Source organism: Styela clava, chromosome 10 (genome assembly GCF_964204865.1).
Source record: "Styela clava chromosome 10, kaStyClav1.hap1.2, whole genome shotgun sequence".
Classification (NCBI taxonomy): domain Eukaryota; kingdom Metazoa; phylum Chordata; class Ascidiacea; order Stolidobranchia; family Styelidae; genus Styela; species Styela clava.
In genome coordinates, this window is record NC_135259.1 from 21,394,981 (window position 1) to 21,417,320 (window position 22,340).

At 37.2% G+C, this 22,340-nt stretch overlaps 1 protein-coding gene across 1 annotated transcript; it reads right to left on the minus strand.

Annotated features, from left to right (window-relative positions):
- Nucleotides 1–708: 708 nt before the first annotated feature.
- LOC120337694 (uncharacterized) lies at nucleotides 709–17,903 on the minus strand. Its single transcript, XM_078116929.1, has 14 exons — nucleotides 17,756–17,903; nucleotides 16,819–17,054; nucleotides 16,099–16,272; nucleotides 14,400–14,463; nucleotides 13,933–14,055; nucleotides 12,088–12,239; nucleotides 11,182–11,324; nucleotides 9,776–9,868; nucleotides 9,186–9,263; nucleotides 8,054–8,195; nucleotides 6,310–6,385; nucleotides 5,025–5,162; nucleotides 3,534–3,620; nucleotides 709–2,807 (listed from the first exon to the last, which is right to left on the minus strand). Exons 1-14 carry the CDS (start codon nucleotides 17,810–17,812, stop codon nucleotides 2,691–2,693), a joined length of 1,680 nt encoding a protein of 559 aa, XP_077973055.1. The 5' UTR covers nucleotides 17,813–17,903; the 3' UTR covers nucleotides 709–2,690.
- Between the last annotated feature and the right edge of the window lie 4,437 nt (nucleotides 17,904–22,340).

The following is a 22,340-nucleotide window of genomic DNA, read 5'->3' on the forward strand; positions in this document are numbered from 1 at the left end:
CCAGTTTGAGAAACCCCGAGTTAGAGGACTGGAAGCATTTTTGAAATATTATAAGTGAAATATTTTTGATTGCAGTTGAATGATGAGTCATAGCGTTGGCATTGCCTCGGAGGTTGACACATTAGTTAACCGTGGGTGCTCCCGAAGTATGCGAACCAAGATGGCGGACATCGGAACGTAACATGGGTAACAGGTTAGGGTTAGGCGATAATTTTTTTCCAATTTTCCTTATTTTAGTCCTGTTATCAGTTCGAAGACTAGCCAAGAGCCTCCCGTAGTATTTATACCTAAAATTATGGCCTAACCCTAACCTAGTACACATATTACATTCCGATGTCCGCCATCTTGGTTCGCATACTTCGGGAGCCCCTAACCGTGAATGCTAAGATCCCCAGTGCACCTCTTATTATCTTACGCGGGTAAGCATTCTCCAATTCCGTGGAGGGTGAATGTTGTATTCTAGACTCTAGAGTTGACTCGATAGGATTGCTGAATTCTTCGGTGTTTTAGAATACTTCAAGCACCCCGCTCGCTGGACAGTTAGGCTTCCACCGCTATGCATCTGAAACGAATAACTCTGCGATTATTCTTATTTCCAACATGCACATGCAATCGAACAATGGCCGCAGTTCAATGCCCAGTTGCCGGCCTGCAACATGCATTAGCACTCATATCCTACTAAATCCCAAGTCTCGAAAATCAACCAAATTACGATTGACCAAATTTATTTCTCATCTGAATAAATACTATTATCCTGTATTTACATCAAATATATACATTAAATGGTCGAGCATGGCACTTAGACATTTCGATTCATTTTGATAGCCCCTCCCAATAATTTTTTTTTATAAAATATACGAAGCAGAGCTGTGATGTCGGAACCGCAATCATGATTTCAAATTAGGTGGAGGCAAAATTTCGAATTAGCATCAAAATTATACAGAAACACCAAAAAACTTAAGTTAGCAAAGCTTTCATTAACCGCTAATTACTAATGGCTCACATACGCCAAAGTTTGGTTGTCAAATTTTTTCTTTCTCTGGAGTTCGGGGCGGGAGTCGCAGTCGATATTTCATCAAACGGGATCTGGATACGAAAATGGATCTACTAGGCTCCCACCAAAAAAAAAACGTCACCTCTCGAAATAAAAAAAATAAAACTTAGTGTTTATCCAGTCAAGGTTAGGATGAGAATACAGATTACATGGAAATTCAAATTTTTGCGCTCCAGAAGTTTGTGCACCAAGATGGCGGACACCGTCTGGAGTACCCAAATCATTCCTAACCCCATCTGAATAATAAATAATTTATTATTTGGTGGAAATGCCTTTCTCACATTTTTGCATTAGTGGCAGGAGCTTTGTACAAACGATTCTTTTTTTTAAACAGGAGTAGAAGTCTGACTCACAGCCCTGGTACATAGTACAAGTAAATATAATTATCCAAGTAATTTAGAAAGAGATATAGTAAAATGTTACGTTTTTACAATTAAGTTCCTATACCCAATCACATACTCGACCAACATAAAATCAAAATGAAAAATGAACAAAAAGAAACTGCATATTTGGAAACTGATTGAATTTTACGACGAAATAAAAAAAAAAAAGTTGTGTCGAAAATTTCAACAAAGCTATTTACATATTATTGGGCAAGTAATTGAAAATTCTGAAATACTATTTGTAGGCAAGAATATCGTCAAACTCGGAGTTTGTGTGACATTTACATGACCAGCCAATTAAAGTTCTATTAGGCGTTTTCAGATACTCGAATAGCCGGGTATTATTGAAGATGATTTTCAAAAAGCATGGTGTAACGATACATCTCGACAATATAGTATGGCGTTACACTATAAAATGTTACGCCATAATATATTAGTATCTAAATATAAGATATATGGGTTGTACGGGATTTTATATGTCTCCTAGGCATAAGGGACCTATTTTTTTTTTCAAAAACGCTGTAATATTCCATATCCGCCACTGAAACACTAATACATATATAGTTCAACAAATACACACAAAAAAAAAACAATATTACATTTGATGCATAATCTCATATCGGCAACCTGTGCGGATAAATCAAAAAAAAAAGAGAAATAGTAAAAATTGACCGATCAAAGTAGATTCCATCTCACTTAAATAGTGTTGCACTTAGAAATAAAAGTACGTTATTGAATGAGTAGCATAGTAATCGTTTTTTTAATGAGGAGAGGGTGTTCTGAACATTCTGAGACATTTTTATGGTGAATGTTTCAATTTCATTTTTTCAAAAATTGGAAGTTTTCTGAGGGGTACTTTATCACGGCGCTCTTTGTCAATATTGAATAAATCCCATTCCTGTTAATCATACCAGGGCTCCCACATTACATAGACAATATGATTGAAAATGTCGTCATCAAAACATGACGCCATCAAAATCTAAATGTTTATCTACCAAAATTATCAGCCTAGCAAATGGAAATATTAACTACCGACATCTCTGAATATGACAAGTTTAAACGTCCATGTAGCGATATACAAATATCAACCATTGACGTCATCAACCATTACGTCATAAAAACATCAAATATCACAATGTTTATTATATATTCGATACACCGTCGTAACGCTACAACAAACGGAATAAAAAATTCCCTTGAACCGTTCAAATAAATAGAAATATCCGACTCAAATCTGTATCAATCTAGTAATCCTATAGTTCGTCCTTTCCATGCTGGCTTGGCGCAGGCATCACCAACTTGTTGCCAAATATTGTTGCGATCTGCTCTTTGTCAAGTTCGCCACGATCGAGTAACTTCTGAACCAATTCCTAGAGAAATAGGGTAATATAATCATATAAAGAGAGCATTTCCCAAATATTCGAGAACGGACGTCATATGAAATTATTCCCCTTTTAACGTTTAACTTTGTTATTGGACACGTTTTGGACCTATGGATCGTGTTGTTATAATGTTGTTGTTCTTGTTCGTTGTCACAGAAAAAATCGCTTTTAATTTTGATTACCTGACTAATGGCTTTCAAATTTAAGTGGTTGGAGATTGTTGTTGTCGCTAGAAGGCTATTACTTTTATTTATTCCGAATATTCCAGGGAGCTGTATGGTATTCGTTTATTTGTGTGTGCTATGACGTCATCAAAATTTGCCACCATGTTAACGATCCGCGAACGCATATGAGCGCTACGTGTCCATATAATTGAGCATAGCTCTCGTGTTTGTATTCATTGTCGCAAAATTTTTTTTTTACCTTCCATTTACCATTTGGCAAGAAAGACGAAATATTTTTCCTCTGAGCATGACTCTTTACAAGCAACTACTTTTACAACGAGACAACGGCATAACCAGGAGTTTTCAAGGGGGGGGGGGGGTTGGGTTCTGAAAACTAGCTGGTTTTCAAGAGTTTTGAGGGTCTAAAAAGCGTTTCAAGCCACGAGAAATTTCAAGATTTACAGATTTTTTTTTACATTTTACAAAGAAAGGGCTGCTATAAGCTCTCAGCCACTTCGCTTCCCGTTATCTTCATTACAAAATTACTTACCCTCTCTTTATTAGCACCCGCCAAATTCAGACTATGTCTCAAATCTTCTTCGAAAAAAGCACTTGCGTCCAGTAACTGCTCACGAACCTGTAATGAAACGGAAAACACTCAAAACTGACTTGATCGAACACTAGGCTTTAGGGCGCTCCAGAAGTATGTGTACCAATAGGGAGGTAAATAATTTCGTTCGCCTATTTTACATCAAGTTGTGTAAACGGACTGAACCTATGATCAGGGATATATTCACTTGGCTAAAACAGACAGTCCTCCTAAGTCGTAATAGAACTAAAATGAGGAAAATCGGAATAAAATTATGCCACGGTGCACATACCACGGGAGTACCGGCTTTCGAACTGGTTGTTGAAAAAGTCAACAGAATATCGAGTCAGAAATCGGTTAGTCTTATGCATGTCTTGTGCAATGACTGGAGAATACAAAATTCTTATCAAGTGTCGTCAAACTCACCATTGTACTGGCGAGAAATCTTCCAACTTGTTTATTTAAATTAACACAGGGGTAGGCAATTACTTTTCTGAGTAGACCAGTCCTAGATAATATACTTGATTTTTGGGTAGGAGCCACAAAGCCCAATATGATACTATAAACCAGGGGTGGCCAACACGTTGATCGCGATCGACCGCCTGGCCACGTCTGAGAATTTGATAACATACCTTAAAATTTTGCCTTGAACAAGCTTCATGCAGCGCATTTTGTGTGCTTTTATACCAGAAATAATACAGTACTGCGTATGCGCAATATACGATACAGTATACACATATAGTTTGAGTCGGGTCAAAGCCGATAGAGTATATTATTACGTAACAAAGGCAAGTTTCGCCGCAGCCAATTATAGGAAATGAACGAATATTGTGTGCCTTGAGTGACGAACGATCGTACAATAACTCATTTGTTTTTGTGTATGACCTTATTACCGATCAGTCGATCGCGAGATATTTTGACGTTTCCAGTCAATCGCGGTTACAAGTAGGTCAGCCACCCCTACTATGAATGATATGACACTTTGAGATGTGTCTCGTTTTGCCCCTATATATTCAGTTGCGGATGAAGCTTAGGGGGAAGTACGGTATTTATTTTAGCCGACGAAGCGTTGTCTTCATAGGTATTTTCAACGAGAATTGATATCCATGAAAACTATAGCCGCTAGTTCAGCAGGGACAAGTGGGCCCGATGAAACACTTTGGCGGGGCGGATTCGGCCCGCGGGCCGTAATTTGCATTGCAAAACATTTCAGACGAGGTGACAGGGACAGAAAATAAATATTCTTTTATGAGTCGCAACCGTGTGGTGACAGAACATCGCACTAAGAATGATATAACGACTATTTTGTGGAGATTTTAACGGCCGAAAGAGATATTTTCAATTGAATCTGACCAAAAGACCGTCCCTTTGCTAATAAGACACGTGCTTTCTTGAAACAACCAGCAATCAGACATATTGTTGATAGCGCAATAAAATGCCAATGAAACTTACATTATCATCTTTGTCGTAGAATAGTTCAGCGTCTAGAATCGTAAGTTCTGTGTCTTTATTCTGATCCAACAACCCGAAGAAATTGATCAAAATCTCCTGACAACGGTCATCCCATGTCTGAAGCGTTTCTGGCATTTTCTGTAGCAAACGGAAGACTGTAATTAGCTGGGAATCGATATATTGGTTTATTGTTTGTCAACCAAATAAATCAAAGCATACGTACAATAAATTGATAGTTTTTGGTAAAGACTGCAGGGAGCGATGCGACCCTACGGTCATCTAAGTCAGCTGCACCCAAATCAACTGATATGCATATGATTCACAGTTATTGGATGACTATATTTTATTGTGGTACAATGAAATTATATTGTGGAAAAGATAAACAAGCATATATATGACGAACGAATAATTGTAGCGATGGACTTCACCATGTCCAAGTCACATGTCAAAGATGTTAGGTTTATATCTGAGGAATTCACAATAATATCGGAATGATGGTGTGGAACTGTAGCGATGGATATTCAAATTCACTAACCTTAAAACGTAAATGTTCCTCAGCGTAGTGTATACCATTTAGTTTTAATTGTTTTCAAACTGGGTTAGAGGCTAATTCGCTTTAGGGTAGTGGTTCCAAAGGTTGATGACCGGGGGCCAAAATTAGAAGCGGAAGGATATTCGCGGGCAGAAGGGAGCGCCCACAAGGGGCCATACCGGTACATATAATTAAGACACCTGTATGTGATAATGATATACCAATTGGCGGTATTCATAACGCAAAAAGTTCAAAACATAATGTGTTAAACTATTTCACGTAAGTTTTGCGGGCCATATTATATCGTTACGCATGCTGTAATTGGCCCGCGGGCCGCGGTTTGGGTACCGCTGCTCTAGGGTCTGTTGTTTTCCAGAATCGTATTCTAATTTGTTTAAAAAAAATTGCATGAGTATTTCTGGAATTAGTTGGACTTTATTCTCAGAATTTTAACTCTGGCAAAGTTTAAATTTGTGTTTGTGTATCTGGATTTGGCGGTATTAGGAACGCAAAGAGTTCAGAACCAAGGTGGGGAACTATTTTACGTAAGTTCGGCGGACCATATTAAATCATTTCTGGGGCCGTTATTGGCCGCGGTTTGGCGTCTGTTGTTTTCTAGAAACACATTCTAATTTGCTTGAAAAAAATAATTCCTTTTCCAGAATTTTAACTCTGGTCAATGCTAAAATTTGTTATTGTCTGTCCGGATTCGGATACACAGCTGGACTCTAATTATCAAAATATTTGACTCACTTTCAACACATATTTCTTCAATCCGCTCATCTTCACTGGTTTTTTGATTCTAAGAATAGCTCTGTAGATCTTGTCGCTGGAATAAAATGAGAAATTTGAACGCTACTTAAAAGCAGGCTTATAATAAATTTCTATTGCGCGAAAACTCGTCAATATAAATCGTGCTACTTAAAGGTATATTCACTATATACATGGTGTACAAACATTTTCGCACGATTTTTTAGTAATAACAATTGTAGTTCACATTTATCATACGATAGAATTTATTCAAACCTACAATTTTTATTACTATGAAACCGGGCGACATTTTTGGACACCCTGTACAGGTTAAGATATTCTGTGTTGTGCTGGTAGTGAAGTTTCTGATTGTTTATATCTTAGTTAGATCCAAGTTCGGAGAGAATGTCCAAAACTGCAGTTCTGAAACGGTGAAGCGCGGCCCACAAGGGAAGACGTAGACAATTTTTGAGCAAGCGTGAAGCTAATTGAAAATATTTGTTAGGTTTGATCTTAACCTTCTTCTTTTGGATATTTACATTTAACACATTTCATTATTTACTTTCCATCCGCGTATTTTCAACGTGTTTTTGGACACGTTTAGTGGCCATAACGATCGTTTCAAAGTTTTGTTGTTATTGTTATTTTCTTTCGTCATTATCATTAAAAAATCGCTTTTCTCTTCGAATACTGGACCAATTGCTTTGAAATTTTTAGTGGGTGAAAATAAAATTTTTCTCCAGAAGGCTATTACTTTTTTTTCGCTATGACGTCATCAAAATTATTGCCATTGGGTGACGCTACGTGTCCATATGTCTGAGCATAGCTCTCTTGTTTGAATAAAACATGCTTTCGACTTACTATCTGTTATATTTATCTTAATGTTGGGTAGTTGTTGAGGTGGGGCGCGAGACTTGACAAATTCTAAAAAAAGGGCGCGGCTTAAAAAGTTTGAGAACTACTGACTAAAACATTTCATTAAAGTAGCAACAGGCCTGATAAATAAGGGGTTGAAAATATCTCAATTAATCCTCTCTTACAAGTATCTAGTAATTAGGTTATGCTGTTCGGAAAATGTTCCTAATCATTCAAAATCGAATGTTGAACACATATGGGTTATTTTATCTAAGTATGGTGAGAACAAATCGATGAGCATGTAGTACGGCAGCCTACGGCCCGCGACGCCTCACTTAATTATAGTGACAAAACAGCTGTTTTGACGATATATTCTTTACGTAACAGAATTTATTTTGAGACAAGTGTAGACTAAGTTATATTATAACGTAACAAATATATAATTCACAATTACTCGTTTGTTGAGTCTATCATTTAATTATAAACAGACAAATGGCAACAAAACGCAGAAAAGTTGATGCTAAGTGCAAATGGTTTAAAGGCGCAGAAAATATTCAAATGGTCGATCTTTGCGCGCTGCTTAAAATTTAACTACTGATCTGCGTGAAAAAAATGTGATACGTCCGCCATTCGTTTGGTTTTTAACTTTCTAAAAATATGTGCGGTCCGGTCCGCCAATGACTCGCAACGTTTACTTTTGACCCGTGAGCGACAAAAGGTTGCCGACCACTGTAGTACAGTTTTGATAGAAAAGTTGTAAGCTACCACCGCTTCACCAAGAGTTATTTATGCATAGATCTATTTTTGATGTAAAAATATTGGTAGATACAGGTTGGCATACTTCAATCGTTTTAGCATTGATCACAACTTGACCACTTCATAAAAAACTTACGCAAGGCTCTGTTCTTCTTGCTGAATGTACGGTCCTTCCCCTGTGTCTTCTTCAGACACTGGTGGCGCCTCGACTTCTTCTTCCTTGTGCTCTGGGTCCAGATAGGGAGCTTCGTAGTCGTCAGAATAACTAATTGGTTGCCCTGCAACAGGAATGTTCTTTACATAGGATATGCAAATTAGTTGACGTCATAGATGATGATGTCATTGAAAGTAAAGTAGTTTCACCCGTAAATAAATCAAAATTTTCAATCGGTCTCACAATTATTGTTTAGTCACCATCTTCGTATTAATAAATTTGTGCAATAACTCGGGCTAGTACTCAGGATTTCGAACAGACTTTTTTCATATCATTGCGGACCCCCTGTGCGGTCCGCGGCCCAAAAAGTTTGGAAATCCCAGGGTTAAGTGATTGCCTTTTATTTCTCTAACCAATCTTTCAAAACAGTTCAGAAAATAATAACAGCATAGTGCCCCAACTTAACTTATTCTAACCCAGTGATAGCAAACCTATTTAATGAATGGGTCAAAAATTTCATTTTTTTTTGTCGTAAAGAAGACCGTGGGTTATAGATATTTAATTAAAGTTTGCATCAATGAGAAACTTGCGGTTGCATTTTTGGACACGAAGTGGACATAACGATCGTTTCAAAATTTTGTTGTTATTGTCATTTGTCTTCGTCTCCATTTTTAAAAAATCGCTTTTCTCTTCGAATACTGGACCAATTGCTTTGAAATTTTCAGTGGTTAAAGATAAAATTTTTCTCCAGAAGGCTATTACTTTTTTTTTCGCTATGACGTCATCAAAATTATTGCCATATGGTGGCGCTACGTGTCCATATATTTGAGCATAGCTCTCTTGTTCTAACAATTTCTGCAAATATTTGGTCAGTAGACTGAGGTGATTTCTGGTACTCGACTTTTTGAAATTTAACATTTCTTGACTTATCTTAACAAAAGACCACCCATTGATTCTCATGACATTTTTCTTTGATTCTGCTGGGTTAGGTTATAGCTCCCAATTTATTTAGGCAAACTTATTCTAAACTGGGATAAACAGATTAAATACAGCAGATCAGAAAATTAGTGATGAGGCGATAGAAGGATTCTGCCAATGATAATATTTTACTCACCATCTGTCTGAGTTTTCTCTTGGACCGCAACTTCCGTTTCTTTTTCCACTTTATCGTCTTCAGTTTTATTCTCTGTATCTAAAAACAAGAGAAATTGGATAATAATACGCTATATACGTGCCGCCGTAGCATATGTGACGTAAGTATCGTACCGACATATGCGCACTACCGTGGTTTATTTTATAATTAAGCCGTATTATCAACTCCCCCCTCGTAAAAAAATATGAAAATCTTATTCCCTATATGATTGAGACGTCTTATCGGCTTTCCTTCCCCAAGAAAAATATAAAAATTATATTCTATTGCTCGTATAATTAAGCCGTAATATCGACCTTTTTCCCAGAGATAAATATGAAAAATCCTATCATATTGCTATATTGAAAACACTACCAAGATTGTTCAACTTCATGTTTCTGCACCGAAAGCATAAGTTTGTAAATTTGATAATATGACAGTTCTTACAATGCAAAATGTCAGTATGACATCATTTGTATGTGACGTAATCTGGCACATCACTACGGGCAACAGAAAGACAGGACAAGATCTTACATTATATTATAAGGGAAATCATCAATGTGTGTTCTACTTACTGTATCGTTTCAAAAACTCCTCTTTTGTAGGACTTCCTCCTTCAGGAGCGGAAGAATATGCACCGCCGCCTCCATCTTCCGCTTCGTCCATTCCTGCAAAAAAAAACGGTGAATCTGTATTTTTCATGAACTGTACCACATATTGTGATATTGAAATGGGAGAATGATTAGTATAGGGGCTCCCAAACGGTGGGGCCAGCCCCAAATTGAGTCCTAGACCATTTTTGAGGAGGCGTGAAACTAGATAAAGATAAAAAAAAGTTGTTAAATTTGATCCTGCCCGCTTCATTTTTGATTTTCACAAGAAAACTTCTGAAGGTAAGACTTTAATTTTTAGTATTAAATACGCAGATATCAGTAATCAGTAATTTATTTTTTTACCACGTTTAAAAATACGAATTCTACATACACAATTTAAAATAAATATATAAAAAAATCGCATTTTAGGGTGAAGGGAGACGCAGAAACCAAAGCTGGTTATCGAGCGGCGACACCGATGAGGAAGTCTAACAAAACGTGATTAACTCAATAAGATGATCCAAACGGCCTTCCGCCCGAATAGCAGCCGGAATTGGGCCTGGGAGTGTCTGATTAGTAGGGCTGGGCATTTTCGAATACCTTGTGATTTCAGAATCGAATCGAATAATTTTTTCGAATCGAATCTCGAATACTTGGAAATATATAATTGTAAGCGACATTTTCATAGTAATTAGTCCTCTTAACAAATGAGAAACTGAAAACATAGAATACATCACCCAGATAGATTACTGAGCGTTCACACCCAATAACAAACACGTTTTATCAATAACTCACTACAGAAAATAGTCATATGTTAGAATTGCGTTGAAAAAATATGACTTCAATGAAAAAAAAAATTATGGAATTCACCTCCACCATTGGCGGAAATAAAAAAAAAGCAAGATGGCGGCGATTCGAAATTTAGCTTTGAACCGATTCGAATAATTTACTATTCGATTCGAAATGCCCAGCCCTACTGATTAGTCTGTTAATTAATTAACTAACCCATAGCAGGATGCGCTAGTTGATTGATTGATTTTATCGCCAATCTTCGAGTAAAGGCAATGACGTCATCGAACATGACGTAATGAATTTTGAATAATTTTTTTTTTAAATGAAAATTCATAGTTATGAATTGATTGATTTCATCGGAGAGCCATCAATCGCCGATTAAAGGCAATGACGTCATAGAACATGACGTCATGAATTTAAGATAATATTTTTTTAAAGAAAATTCATAGTCATGGATTGATTGATTTTATTGGAGAGCCGCCAATTGTCGATTAAAGGCAATGGCGTCATAGAACATGACGTCATGAATTTTGAACACTAAGATAAAATGCCATCTATCGAAGACAATGACGTCACGATTTATGATCAAAACCTACCTGGATAGGAAATGTTTGCAATCGTATTTCTTCCAGTGAAATCCCCGCAAACTTCCTCCGTCAAATCGAAGAATTGTTGAGGTCGATGTTTCCACCAGAGATTGACTGCCAAGTTGCTTCCGAATGAGTTCACTTGATGATACCTGAAAAAGAGGGTTATCTTATATGACAAAAAACTCGTGGTTTTTGGGTAATTACGGGAGTGGCATTAGGGACGAGGCACCTGAGAAATATGGACTTTTTCGTAAGGAGAATTTATGCTCCGTCGTTGAGAACTGAATATTTTGATCGCAGTTGAGGATAAAGACAGTTACTGTTTGAAAATATTTTGCAAGATTAGGGCGTATAGTTGGTTACGTTTGGTACATATGACATCACTGAGCATATGACGAAAAGCATTGTTTTAGAAAAATTTTGGTTTCTGACGTAATTCACAACTTCACTCTTAACCAGACTGGAATAGGTAAACAAAGTCTCGTGTTTTGGTGGGTGTTATACGCCGAACCAAAGTCGCTTTTTCAGAGTTTTGAAAGTTAGGGTCGAAGGTTTAAGCTGGGTAAGTTGATTTAAATTAGAAGTGTTTTTAATGCAGAATCGAAGTCGGTGTCATACTCAGTCTGGGGTAGGATTTGGGGATTGCAGAGTCTTTGAGTGACTCGAATTCAAAATCGAACTTTCCTTCGTCGCCCTAGCTCCTTCTTCATCAAATTCTCCAACTAGAAAAAATTCTTACCACCCATAAGGAATGAACAGGAGTCCCCTCGGAGTCTTACAAAGACTGGGATACGATTTAGGGGTGAAAATCTTTTTTGGAATTACTCGGATTTTAGAATCTAGTGCAACTTTGCGTTATCTCTCCCGCGCCCGTTTTAATAAAATATATGAACGAAAATAAAAATTTCTTACCATCCGTAGGGAATGAACAGGCAGTCTCCCGCTTGCATGTCAACCTTTGAATACCGGACTTTAGCGAGGTCCGGAAACTTGGTGTAATCGACCGCATCCACGTCCATTGACGAGTAACCGCCATCTGTTCGGTCGATCAGGTTTCTCCATATCTGAGAATAAAGGATAGTTTTGTATTTACGAAAGTTTTCTCGTCTCGAGCAGTAGTAAATTTATGTGGCTTTTGGCACAGCCCAGAATTAAACCAGGGGCTGAAAAGAATTCATGATGAAGCGGTCATGTCAAACGATTTTATTTGTTACTCTAGTTCCGGGGGCCGCTGAAATGTTTTTCATATGGCTCACTTGTGTCTGCTGGAAGTAGGACTTCTTATGGATATAAATTTTAGTTGGAAATATTGATAAAAAATAACGCCACAATGACGCCGATTGTTACATTGTGTTTCTTATTAATATATAAACATTAGCTTAGCTGTTGTAAATAAACTGTTTTTTATTCATATTTTTTTCATATTAAGTGTTGAGCCTCCGACCCAGTAATCAAGTCTATTATCTGTAACTGGGCCACTCAGAAAAGTAGTTGCCTAACCTTGCTCAAGTTGTTACACTGCTTTTATATATCGTTTACTTGGTAGGCGTGATTGCCGAGTGTTAAAAGCCGGGGTCGGCAACCTACGGCCTGCGGAGTAGTATAATCCGGCCGGGGACGCTTAACTGAATTATAGTAACAAAACAGCTGTTTGACTATTATATTTTTTACGTAACAAAATATATTGTGAGACACGTGTAGAATAATTTATATAATAACCTAACAAGTATATAATTCACAATTACTCGTTTGATGAGCCTATAATTAAATTATAATTAGACAAATGGCAACAAAACTTGATGCTAAGAGTTCAATGGCGCCGACAATATTCAAATGGAATTTTTTGAGATGCAATGCAATGAGGAAAATAATCCGTATTCTATTCGAGAGATGTATCTATCACTGCTTTATTTTTGTTATGAAAAATAACATCAGTTCGGTTTTCAACTTTCTAAAAATATGTGCGACCCGCCAATGTATTGCAACCCCTAATTTTGGTCCGGGAGCGACAAAAGGTTGCCGACCTCTGGTTTTAAGAGTTGGACTTAGCTGTGTCGGCAGCGCAGATTAAAATATTGGATTCAAATACTATGCACACTATTTTACAATAGAAATGATAAATTTTAGACAGGGAATATTCTGATCCCCTCAAAATGTAGCGTCTTACATAGCAGAAAATACTAGCACAAAACTTTGGGCAAAAATCTCGGCAAGAATAGCAAACAATTTCATCTCCAAAATATCAGAGCCCCGGGAAGTGGTTTTTAAACGGTGTGGCGCCCCCATAAGGCGGCCTAGTCATTTTTGAGGGGACGTGAAGCTAAATAAAAGTATTTGATCTTGTCCGCCTTATTTCGATATTTACATTTCTTTAATATGAACATGTTTTTTCAACGTGCTAATTGAAGAAAACCTACTTTTGCCTTTCTATCTGTTATTTGCAGCTTATTGGTAACATGTTATTTTTGAGGTGAACGCGAGACTGGACAAATTCTAAGAAGTGGGCGCTGCTTGAAACGTTTAGGAACCACTGCCTTAGAGCAAAAAGTTTTTAAGCCAACGATAAAAATACAATTTATTAAACAACATGTAAAAGTTTACAGGTGTGTCAATATATTTTGATAGAAATAACATGAACTGGAGTGTTTCAGAAGCAGACAATCCTCATGCATAACATGTAAGGCATCAATTAAATTTGTTTAAATTCGGGACACGGCGGGTCTAGTTTTAAACAAATCGTTATAAAAAAAAACTTACATTATCATGGTCGTGTGGGTTCAGGAATACCAATGTCTTATTCCCCCGATACAAACAATTGAGATTGTCCACGTCATCGTTGTGAAGAACTGATTTCGTTCCTCCGCTGCTAAACCACGTGACCTATTAGAAAACACAGTAAATTATAAACTATTTGAAAAATAAATTTTTTGTGGATCATTTTGTAAAATTGTTTTGTTGCGAACAATCGCTTTCTTTCGCGACCAAGCAGTCATTAACCTACCATGTATTAAGGAATAGCAGAAGGCTAATATTTGTTTTCAAATGTCTTCTAAATCCGTCGAAGCCTCAATATTTCAGCCCACTTTTTTTCAATTTCGAACACCTTCTGATATCGGGCCAGTTTTTTGATATTTCATCCGACACCCGGAACAATTATTCTATTGCTTGAGCGGCTAACGGTAAAGTGGTTATATTTTTTTCCATAATAAAAATTCAATACTCACAACATCCAGCATGCTCTCCATGACAGGGTCGCATTGCATTGGCGGTGGGATAATGACATCCGGTCTAAAGAAAATGATGTGAGTTGATTATAAAGTAGAATGAACACACGAGTTGTTATTTCTGGTTCTGCTCTCAGCGGTACGCAAGACTGTTATTATTCAGCTCAAATTTGCGGTTGCGGTCTGGAAAACCTTCAAGTGTGAGACAAACGTTAGATGAGGAAATTGCAGTAAATTAATAGCGCGACCATGCGAATTTGTCAGTATTATTTTAAAAGTAACATAACAAAGAGGGTCATTTTAAAATATGTTGAATCTTATCAAATATATGATTTATGAAAGTGTACACGTTCAATAACGTGCATAGAAAGAATAAGGTTTCATTGTATTGAGACTGCCAAGACTACCGTATCCGGAAAAGTGTTCCAAATAAGGGATACGACATTTTCTGAGTCACTTGACCTTTGAACCCACAGTGCTGAATTGACAGATAATTTTCACTTAAGAGGAAGCTATTAACCACAGCTATTTGTTAATCACTCACTTGAGGTAAATTGCCACTCATAATCGCTCCAAATCATCCCCCTAATTATTGGTAATTGACTTAATATCTTTAAGTAGTACTGGATTATATGAATTTAATTACAGTGTATGTTTAGGAAATCAGCAAAAGCAACGACAAAGGCGTTTTAATAAATATTTGATTGGCTGCAATCAGGGAAGTTCAAAACGAATCGAATATGCGAATACATTCGAAATTCATTATATTCGATATAGTAATTTTTTTAAGTTTGAGTAATTTTAACATTTTCTTTAAAAATTAAGTCGTCAGACAAGCAGATCAAAACGTACAATTTCTCAACTGGTAACAAAAAACAAAGAGAAAACAACGACCTTTTATATTTATGTCATTTTAGATATGGTCAACATGAGGATGTAGTCATTTATGTGATTTCCCACATGCAGACATTTACTAGCCGCCAATTTAGAATGCATTCGGAATTCCATATTCAAAAATATATTCGGTTTTTGCCATATTAGAGTGCAATTTCCTGATGAACTGAATTTGATTATTCTGTCGTCGCAGATTTCCGGGTTTGAAATACCATGCTCTTAATTTCACCCAGGGTGCAATAAATTGGGTAAACTGCCCTGAATCAGTCAATCGATAGTCGTTTTCTCACATGCCGAAAGTACCCATTGTACAAACACAATTAAAAAAAAATGTATTCTAGTGTGAAGGGAGACGCGATAAACCAATGATGGTTATCAATCAGCGCCACCTATGCGGGAGTAAGTCTAACATTATATCATGCTAAGAAAAAAGTCAAACATAAAATAATAACAAAAGCCGGATTTTGAGATACATTTAAGTAATATCCCGGTGTCATTGTAGTTAATGGAAGAAAACTACTCCAAACACAACAGGGTTTATCGGTAGTACTTTTGTTTATCATCAATATTTGTCAAAAAGCGTGTCCGCGAATGGTGTTTGTCATGGAAAGGAGCTAAAAGATGCTGGAGCGAAGAGTTAAAAACAGGAGACTAAGTAATTACATTCAAATGCCACCAACCAATTCTTACTTAACATTATTCATTCGCTCGAATGGCATATGTCTTGAAAAGCGGGTATCTTTCAAAGTGACCTCGGGAACGGGGGACAAAAATCGTTTAATTCGATATAATAACAACTACTCACTTCAAATGCTTCGGTAGTCCGTGCACCATGTACATATCAGTCGTGTTATAAAGTTCGACAAATTGCTTGAACGTCATTGTCGAACCTGGTTCGGTTCGGATTTCTTTTTTTCTTCCTTCAGCAAATATTTCCTCCCTGTCGGATTCGGGATGGCTGATGAAGTATGAATCCGTCCTGGGATGAAATGAAGAATATTTGTAGTAAGAATTTGATTTACTGTATACCGATAATCGGTAATTTGCCGATAACGATGATCAATAATCATTACCAATATTCGGTACCAATGCCAAAGCTGAATAAGAAATTGCCTCAACTGCAACGATAACCGGTAATCATTACCAATACCCGGTAATTGACACTGATAAATGATACCGCTACCAACACTGTATTAACTATCTGAGTACCGGTATATTAATAATTAATAGATTAAGAATAACGGCAACCAGTTTTCGTTAACCGGTGATAACTAGCTAACAACACCAAGAACGGAAGGTTTTGATATCAATAACCAATACCATAAACTGTAGCGATAATCGGTACCGGAATGGTGATTGGGACCAACTTAACTATCTTCCAGCTGGTATAAAACCGGTATCAATTTCTAATTAATCAATCCACCACTTAGTGAAAGCCGGTATAAAACGGCAACCGATAGTCGGAACCAATAAACCAAACCGATAACCGGGAACAGTAGAAATTCGTAATAATAAAGTCACCTACCATTTGGTGAAAGCCGGTGAAATCTTTGCCGCATTCTTCATGACCACTGGGGTGGACGGGATGACATATTTATTGAAAAATTCCCTGGGAGACGAAGGGAAGCCCTCGATTGTAAAGAGTTTGAAATAAGGACCGACAGAACCAAGTGGCTTCATGTGTCCTTCCATCGATGCTAACTCGTCCAATTTTGTTTGTGTTTGTTCGTGTCCATGGTCGTCGTTATCAGCTCGTACAATCTGTGGTGATAAGAAATTAATATGATAAATATTTTATGTGGGGTGTTAGAACGCTTTCTGGTCTAAGCATACTGTAGACCAGTGGTTCCCAAACTTTTCAATATCGTTTGCCCCTAAATCGAATTACTAAAAGCTCAATTACCGCTTTCATGAAAATGCAGTAGTCATTTTGTTACCACATTTTTCTTAATAAAAAATTGCGATAATACTAACACTTATTGCATCTTCCGATCAGACTTCAAAATGCCAAATTGCGCGAACTCTGCAAGTTTACCCTGCAATCTGTGCGGCGACGTATTGGTATTATGTCCATACGAATTTCGTAACTATACGACTGGTGCGGGCATTGCATTTACGGCTTTTCCGCAGACTAGTCAAATCTACTAGGATCACAAAAAAAAACTAAAACAGTGATCGTCTGGATCAACCCTAAAATTTGCCAAATTATCCTCTTTTGGGGGTAATTACCCGCAGTTTGGAAACCACTACTGTAGACAATATACCGCCGGTAAGTAGATAGCTACCCTCCTAAAATGCTATTGGACTAAAGAGCTTCATTAGACCTTTGTCAAGATGAAGCCAACACGATTGAACACAAAACTCTAACCACTCGTCTTAAAAAAGAAGTTTATATCAACGTGAGATTTTATATGTAGCGTTCAAATTATTATATATTAAATAAATGCGAAAAGTAAACTTACCGTTTGAAATACCAGGATCACTGATAGGAGAAGATAGAGATATTTGACTGAATCCATTTTGTTTTACCCTACGTTTAACATATGAATAAGTAGACCTACTGTAAACCGAAAATGAATTTAAACGTTTAATTGTGTAAGAACGTTTATTGAACTTATCGGTTCTTGAAGGAAATATAAATTTCATAATGAAAGGAGACGCCGAAAGACAATACTGGTTATCAGGCGGCGGCACCCTTGGGGAAGTCTAACAGAACTTGATGAATAAAAAAAAAATCGAACTAAATATGTTATTTAATAAAAAAGCACTAGGTACGCCAAGGCGGTCTAGTTCAGTGATTCCCAAAGTGGGCGATATCGCCCCCCAGTGGGCGAAAACGATACAGAGGGGGGCGAAAAAGTCCAAGGGGGCGATAGGGGGGCGATTTCGCGAAACCTGTTTTATGTTCGGCGCACTTAATTCTGTACTCTGTGTGCATTCGCAGGTTTGAATCATGTGGGCGATTATCACACGCGAAAGGATTGCTGGACTCGTCTTCGCAGTAAGGTACGGTAGTTTGCGTATCCCAGTGGTCGGCAAAATACGGCCGGAGTAAAATAATCTGGCCCGGGACGATTCACTGAATGGATCTTCCCTCGACCTTTGACCGCGGAAAATTCTTCCCATAATTTACCACTTAAAAATTTTCGGTGCTTATTTTAAGAATGGTTTCGCGAGTTGTTGCCTGTAAAATGGGGTGTTTCAAACTATCATTCTAATACACACCATTCAACAATCTGATTTTTAAAAGTACCGATAAAGAATTTTAGCCTAGTCTATCACAGCTATTTCTACACTATTTTGTGATTGCTGTATTTAAACTGAAACTCATAGAAAGACAAAGTAATCATTGACTTGTTTGATTTAAATTTTCGAAAAATAACTAATAACTAACGAATATGATTTAAAAACGCGAAAATGAGGTAATGTTCACGACCACGCCTGAAAATCTGTCTGAGTGAGCGTGTCTGAGAGCCTGAGCGGATGCGAAAGGGGGCACTGTTACGTTTTTTACATCTTGCTGATTGGCCAATGTCACGAAGTAAACAAGGAAGTCTATGCCCGGGGAAACATCCAAACGGCGGTTTTGACGATGAATTTTTTTTATTTATAATCTACACTCCAGGAGTAAATTACATTTTTTTACGTAACAGAATTTATCGTGAGACACGTTTGGACTAAATTTTATTATATCCTAAAAATTCCATTGTACAGCTAGCTACTCGTTTGACGAGCCTACAATTTAATTACAATTAGACAAATGGAAACACGAAGAAAAGTTGATGCTGATGGCAGGGGTTCAATAGCGCAGTCAATATTCGAATATATTGCAAAGCAATAAGGAAATGAAATTCATATTCTATTCGAGAGATTAATCACTGCTTAATTTTTGTAAGAATGTATCTTCTTAAAGAAAAGCTTTATCAAAATTTCACAAATCATGCGAAAATATTCACTTCGATGTTTGGAAGTACATATTTGTGCGAACAATTATTTTTAAAAATGGACATTACAAAGAACAAGCAAAGAACTGGGATTAGTGATGCCCATTTAGAAAATGTTTCAATCTTGGCGTCGTAAAGCTATCCAGCGTGATGCAGCAACAAGACAGTGTCACATTAAATGTCATTGTAATATTTTTTTAATAAGACGACTAAGTTGAGTTCACGAATTGTCGCAGTTTTCGCGCGCTGTTCCGTTTTTGACTTTCAAAATATATATGCGACCCGCGATAGACTAGCAACCCTGAATTTTGTCCTGCGAGCGACATAAAATTTGCCGACCCCTGGGCCATAGCCGATAGTCGGTCACGGCTTCTTCCACATCCGAGCCATGAATCCAAAAACAAATGGCTGGTTAATTATGGACCGGTGATCAGACTGGAGGCCGTAGTAGAATGAGGAATCGGGGATGAATTTTACCGAAGGTGCAGGTCATCAAGCAGTACGAATGAATGAGATGTACGAAAATCATTATTATAAGTTTGGGAAAATTAACTTTGTTTTCATTATTCCAATGTGAAATGGGGTGGATTTAGGAAGTGAAATGCTATAAGACAAGAGTACACGGCGGTTTTTGAGGAGGTAGAACCCTGGATTCTTTCATTTCCGACCTATTATATGGTGAAAAAGGGGTTTCAGTCGTGTTACTATTGCTATCAAAACAACGAAATCGCCTTTCCATCAGTAAACGGGGTAATTTTAGATATAATAAAAAACTCGCTGACGAACACCAAGCTCATCTATCTCATAAAACACTATAAACTATAATTTGTCTTCTTATTTGGTCTGTAATATATTCGTTTCTGACTTTACATTTTTTTGTATTGCCGGGGGGCGATGAAGTTGTACAAACTACTTTAGGGGGGCGATGGTCAAAAAAGTTTGGGAACCACTGGTCTAGTTCATACCAAGCAGTCGCCGTTTCAACAAAAGAAAGTCGACTCCAAACACCACAGTCTACGTAACCATGGAAATTATATTACGAGACAGTCTCACACTCTCGTCTTTCTTATCTACAATTATTCTCGCTAATTAGATATAAAAAGGTATAATTAGCAATGAATATTAAAAGAAATTGTTTGAGAAGCGAGCGGTGGAAAAATGGCCAATTTCACAATTTATACCAGGCCGTATGATACTTACCGAAGTTTCATATGTTCCTCACATGGAACGTTCCAATCACTACGCTTCAACTTTACTATGCCGTGCTTTCTATGCCTGAGTTTTAATATCTATCCTAGCTCATAACATACAACCAACAGGGGTGTAGCCAAAACTTTCCTCGCCGTCTAAAAGTTCAAGCAAATAATTGTATGATACAGGGAAATGCTTTCTATTCTTTTTACAACTTTAAAGGGGGGTTGTTCCGACCTTCTATTTGACTATTTCATCAGTACAAAACCGTCGCGCGTCCTCGACTAAATAAACTAGACTTGCATCCACTGCAGTTTATATAAATCAGTGCGATCGCAATCTCCCCTTCAAGTTGGTTTCACGTTTCGTGCGAGCAATGTGCCTCACCCTTCAATGTCTTTACTGAAAATTAAATGTCGCGAAGCAAATTAGCAAAAAATTTGATGGTTTTACGACCGGTCAAGGATGATACAATCAGAGTTTAGCATTTTGTATTGTATTTATAATAGAGCATTTTAGCAGGATTATGACATCATAAATTACTGGTTGTCTTCAAATATAATTGGCGGGAAAGTGGTTTAATCAAAAATCAAGCGCCCGAGGGCAAATAATGATATTGTAAGGTGATGGGTATTGATAGATAAGATTGAAACGTGCATTCCAGTAATTTTGAAGTTTCATTATCAAATTTGGGCGCTCCAGAAGTGTTTGAACCAATATGGAGGTAACTAATTTTGTTCGCCTATTTTACATCAAGTTGTGTGGAAGAACTGAAACCTACGGACAGAGGTCATATTCACTTGGCTAACACAGACAGTCCCCGAACTCGTAATAGAACTGAATTAAGAAAAATTAGAATAAAATTATGACCTAACCCTAACTGATGTTACATATCCCCAAAATATGATATTAAAATGATGCCGTAGCAAGAATAAACTAATTTGGAAGGTTCCAGTATTCAATTTGCCTAATTTAAACTTTTGAAATTCCATTAGACATGCAGATTAATTTTACATGAATTCTCGAATATTTTCCCACTCAGGCCACAAGAGTCTTGCTGCACACGATGACATATACATTTCTGTAGTATTTTGTCTGGTCGATGTTAGATTTCTCTTAACTGTAATAATACAATGCCGTTGTAGCAAGAATAAAGGTGACTATTCTATTTGGCTAAAGATTCTTACTGCACACTAACATGAATGTATTTGTATATACACGTTATACGTTTGGTTACCGCTTAAAACTGAAATGAACCCCATTTCTATCTCTATTATATATTCTCTCGTTATCTGAGTTGTTGGAACAAATTCTCGATCAGGGAACAATTGTCTGATTCGGAGATAATCCTGTAAACAGGGTACATTTTATAATCCGACTCGTAGACGCCAAGAGAGGACTTTCGCGTTTTTCACTTTTATTCAATCAATCGTCTTTCTGCTGCCAAAGGTGAAACCTCCCCAGGCAAATATTCCCCGATAATATAGGACAGGGTTTCTCGAACTTTTTAAGCCGTGCCCTCTTTTTTGAATTTGTCAAGTGTCGCGCCTCACCTCCAAAATAACTAGCTAACAATAAGCTACAAATACCAGACAGAAAAGTAGGTTTTATTCAAAAAACAAGTTGGAAATACGGGGATGGAACTTAACTAACTTAAAATGTAAATATCCAAAATAGGGCGTGCAAAATCAACTCTAACAAATATTTTTAATTAGCTTCAAAAAATTGCCCCCCTTGTGGGGTGTGCCCCACCGTTTACGAACCACTGATCTAGAGGTCTGACCTCGGCTCGGTGCATTGCTGCACAGTCAAAATATTATTCTAATCACGAATATCGCTGAATAATAAATCCCGAAACACCAAGCTGTCCAAATAACAGTCCCTAGAATAAGTCCACTACATTATTCTATGC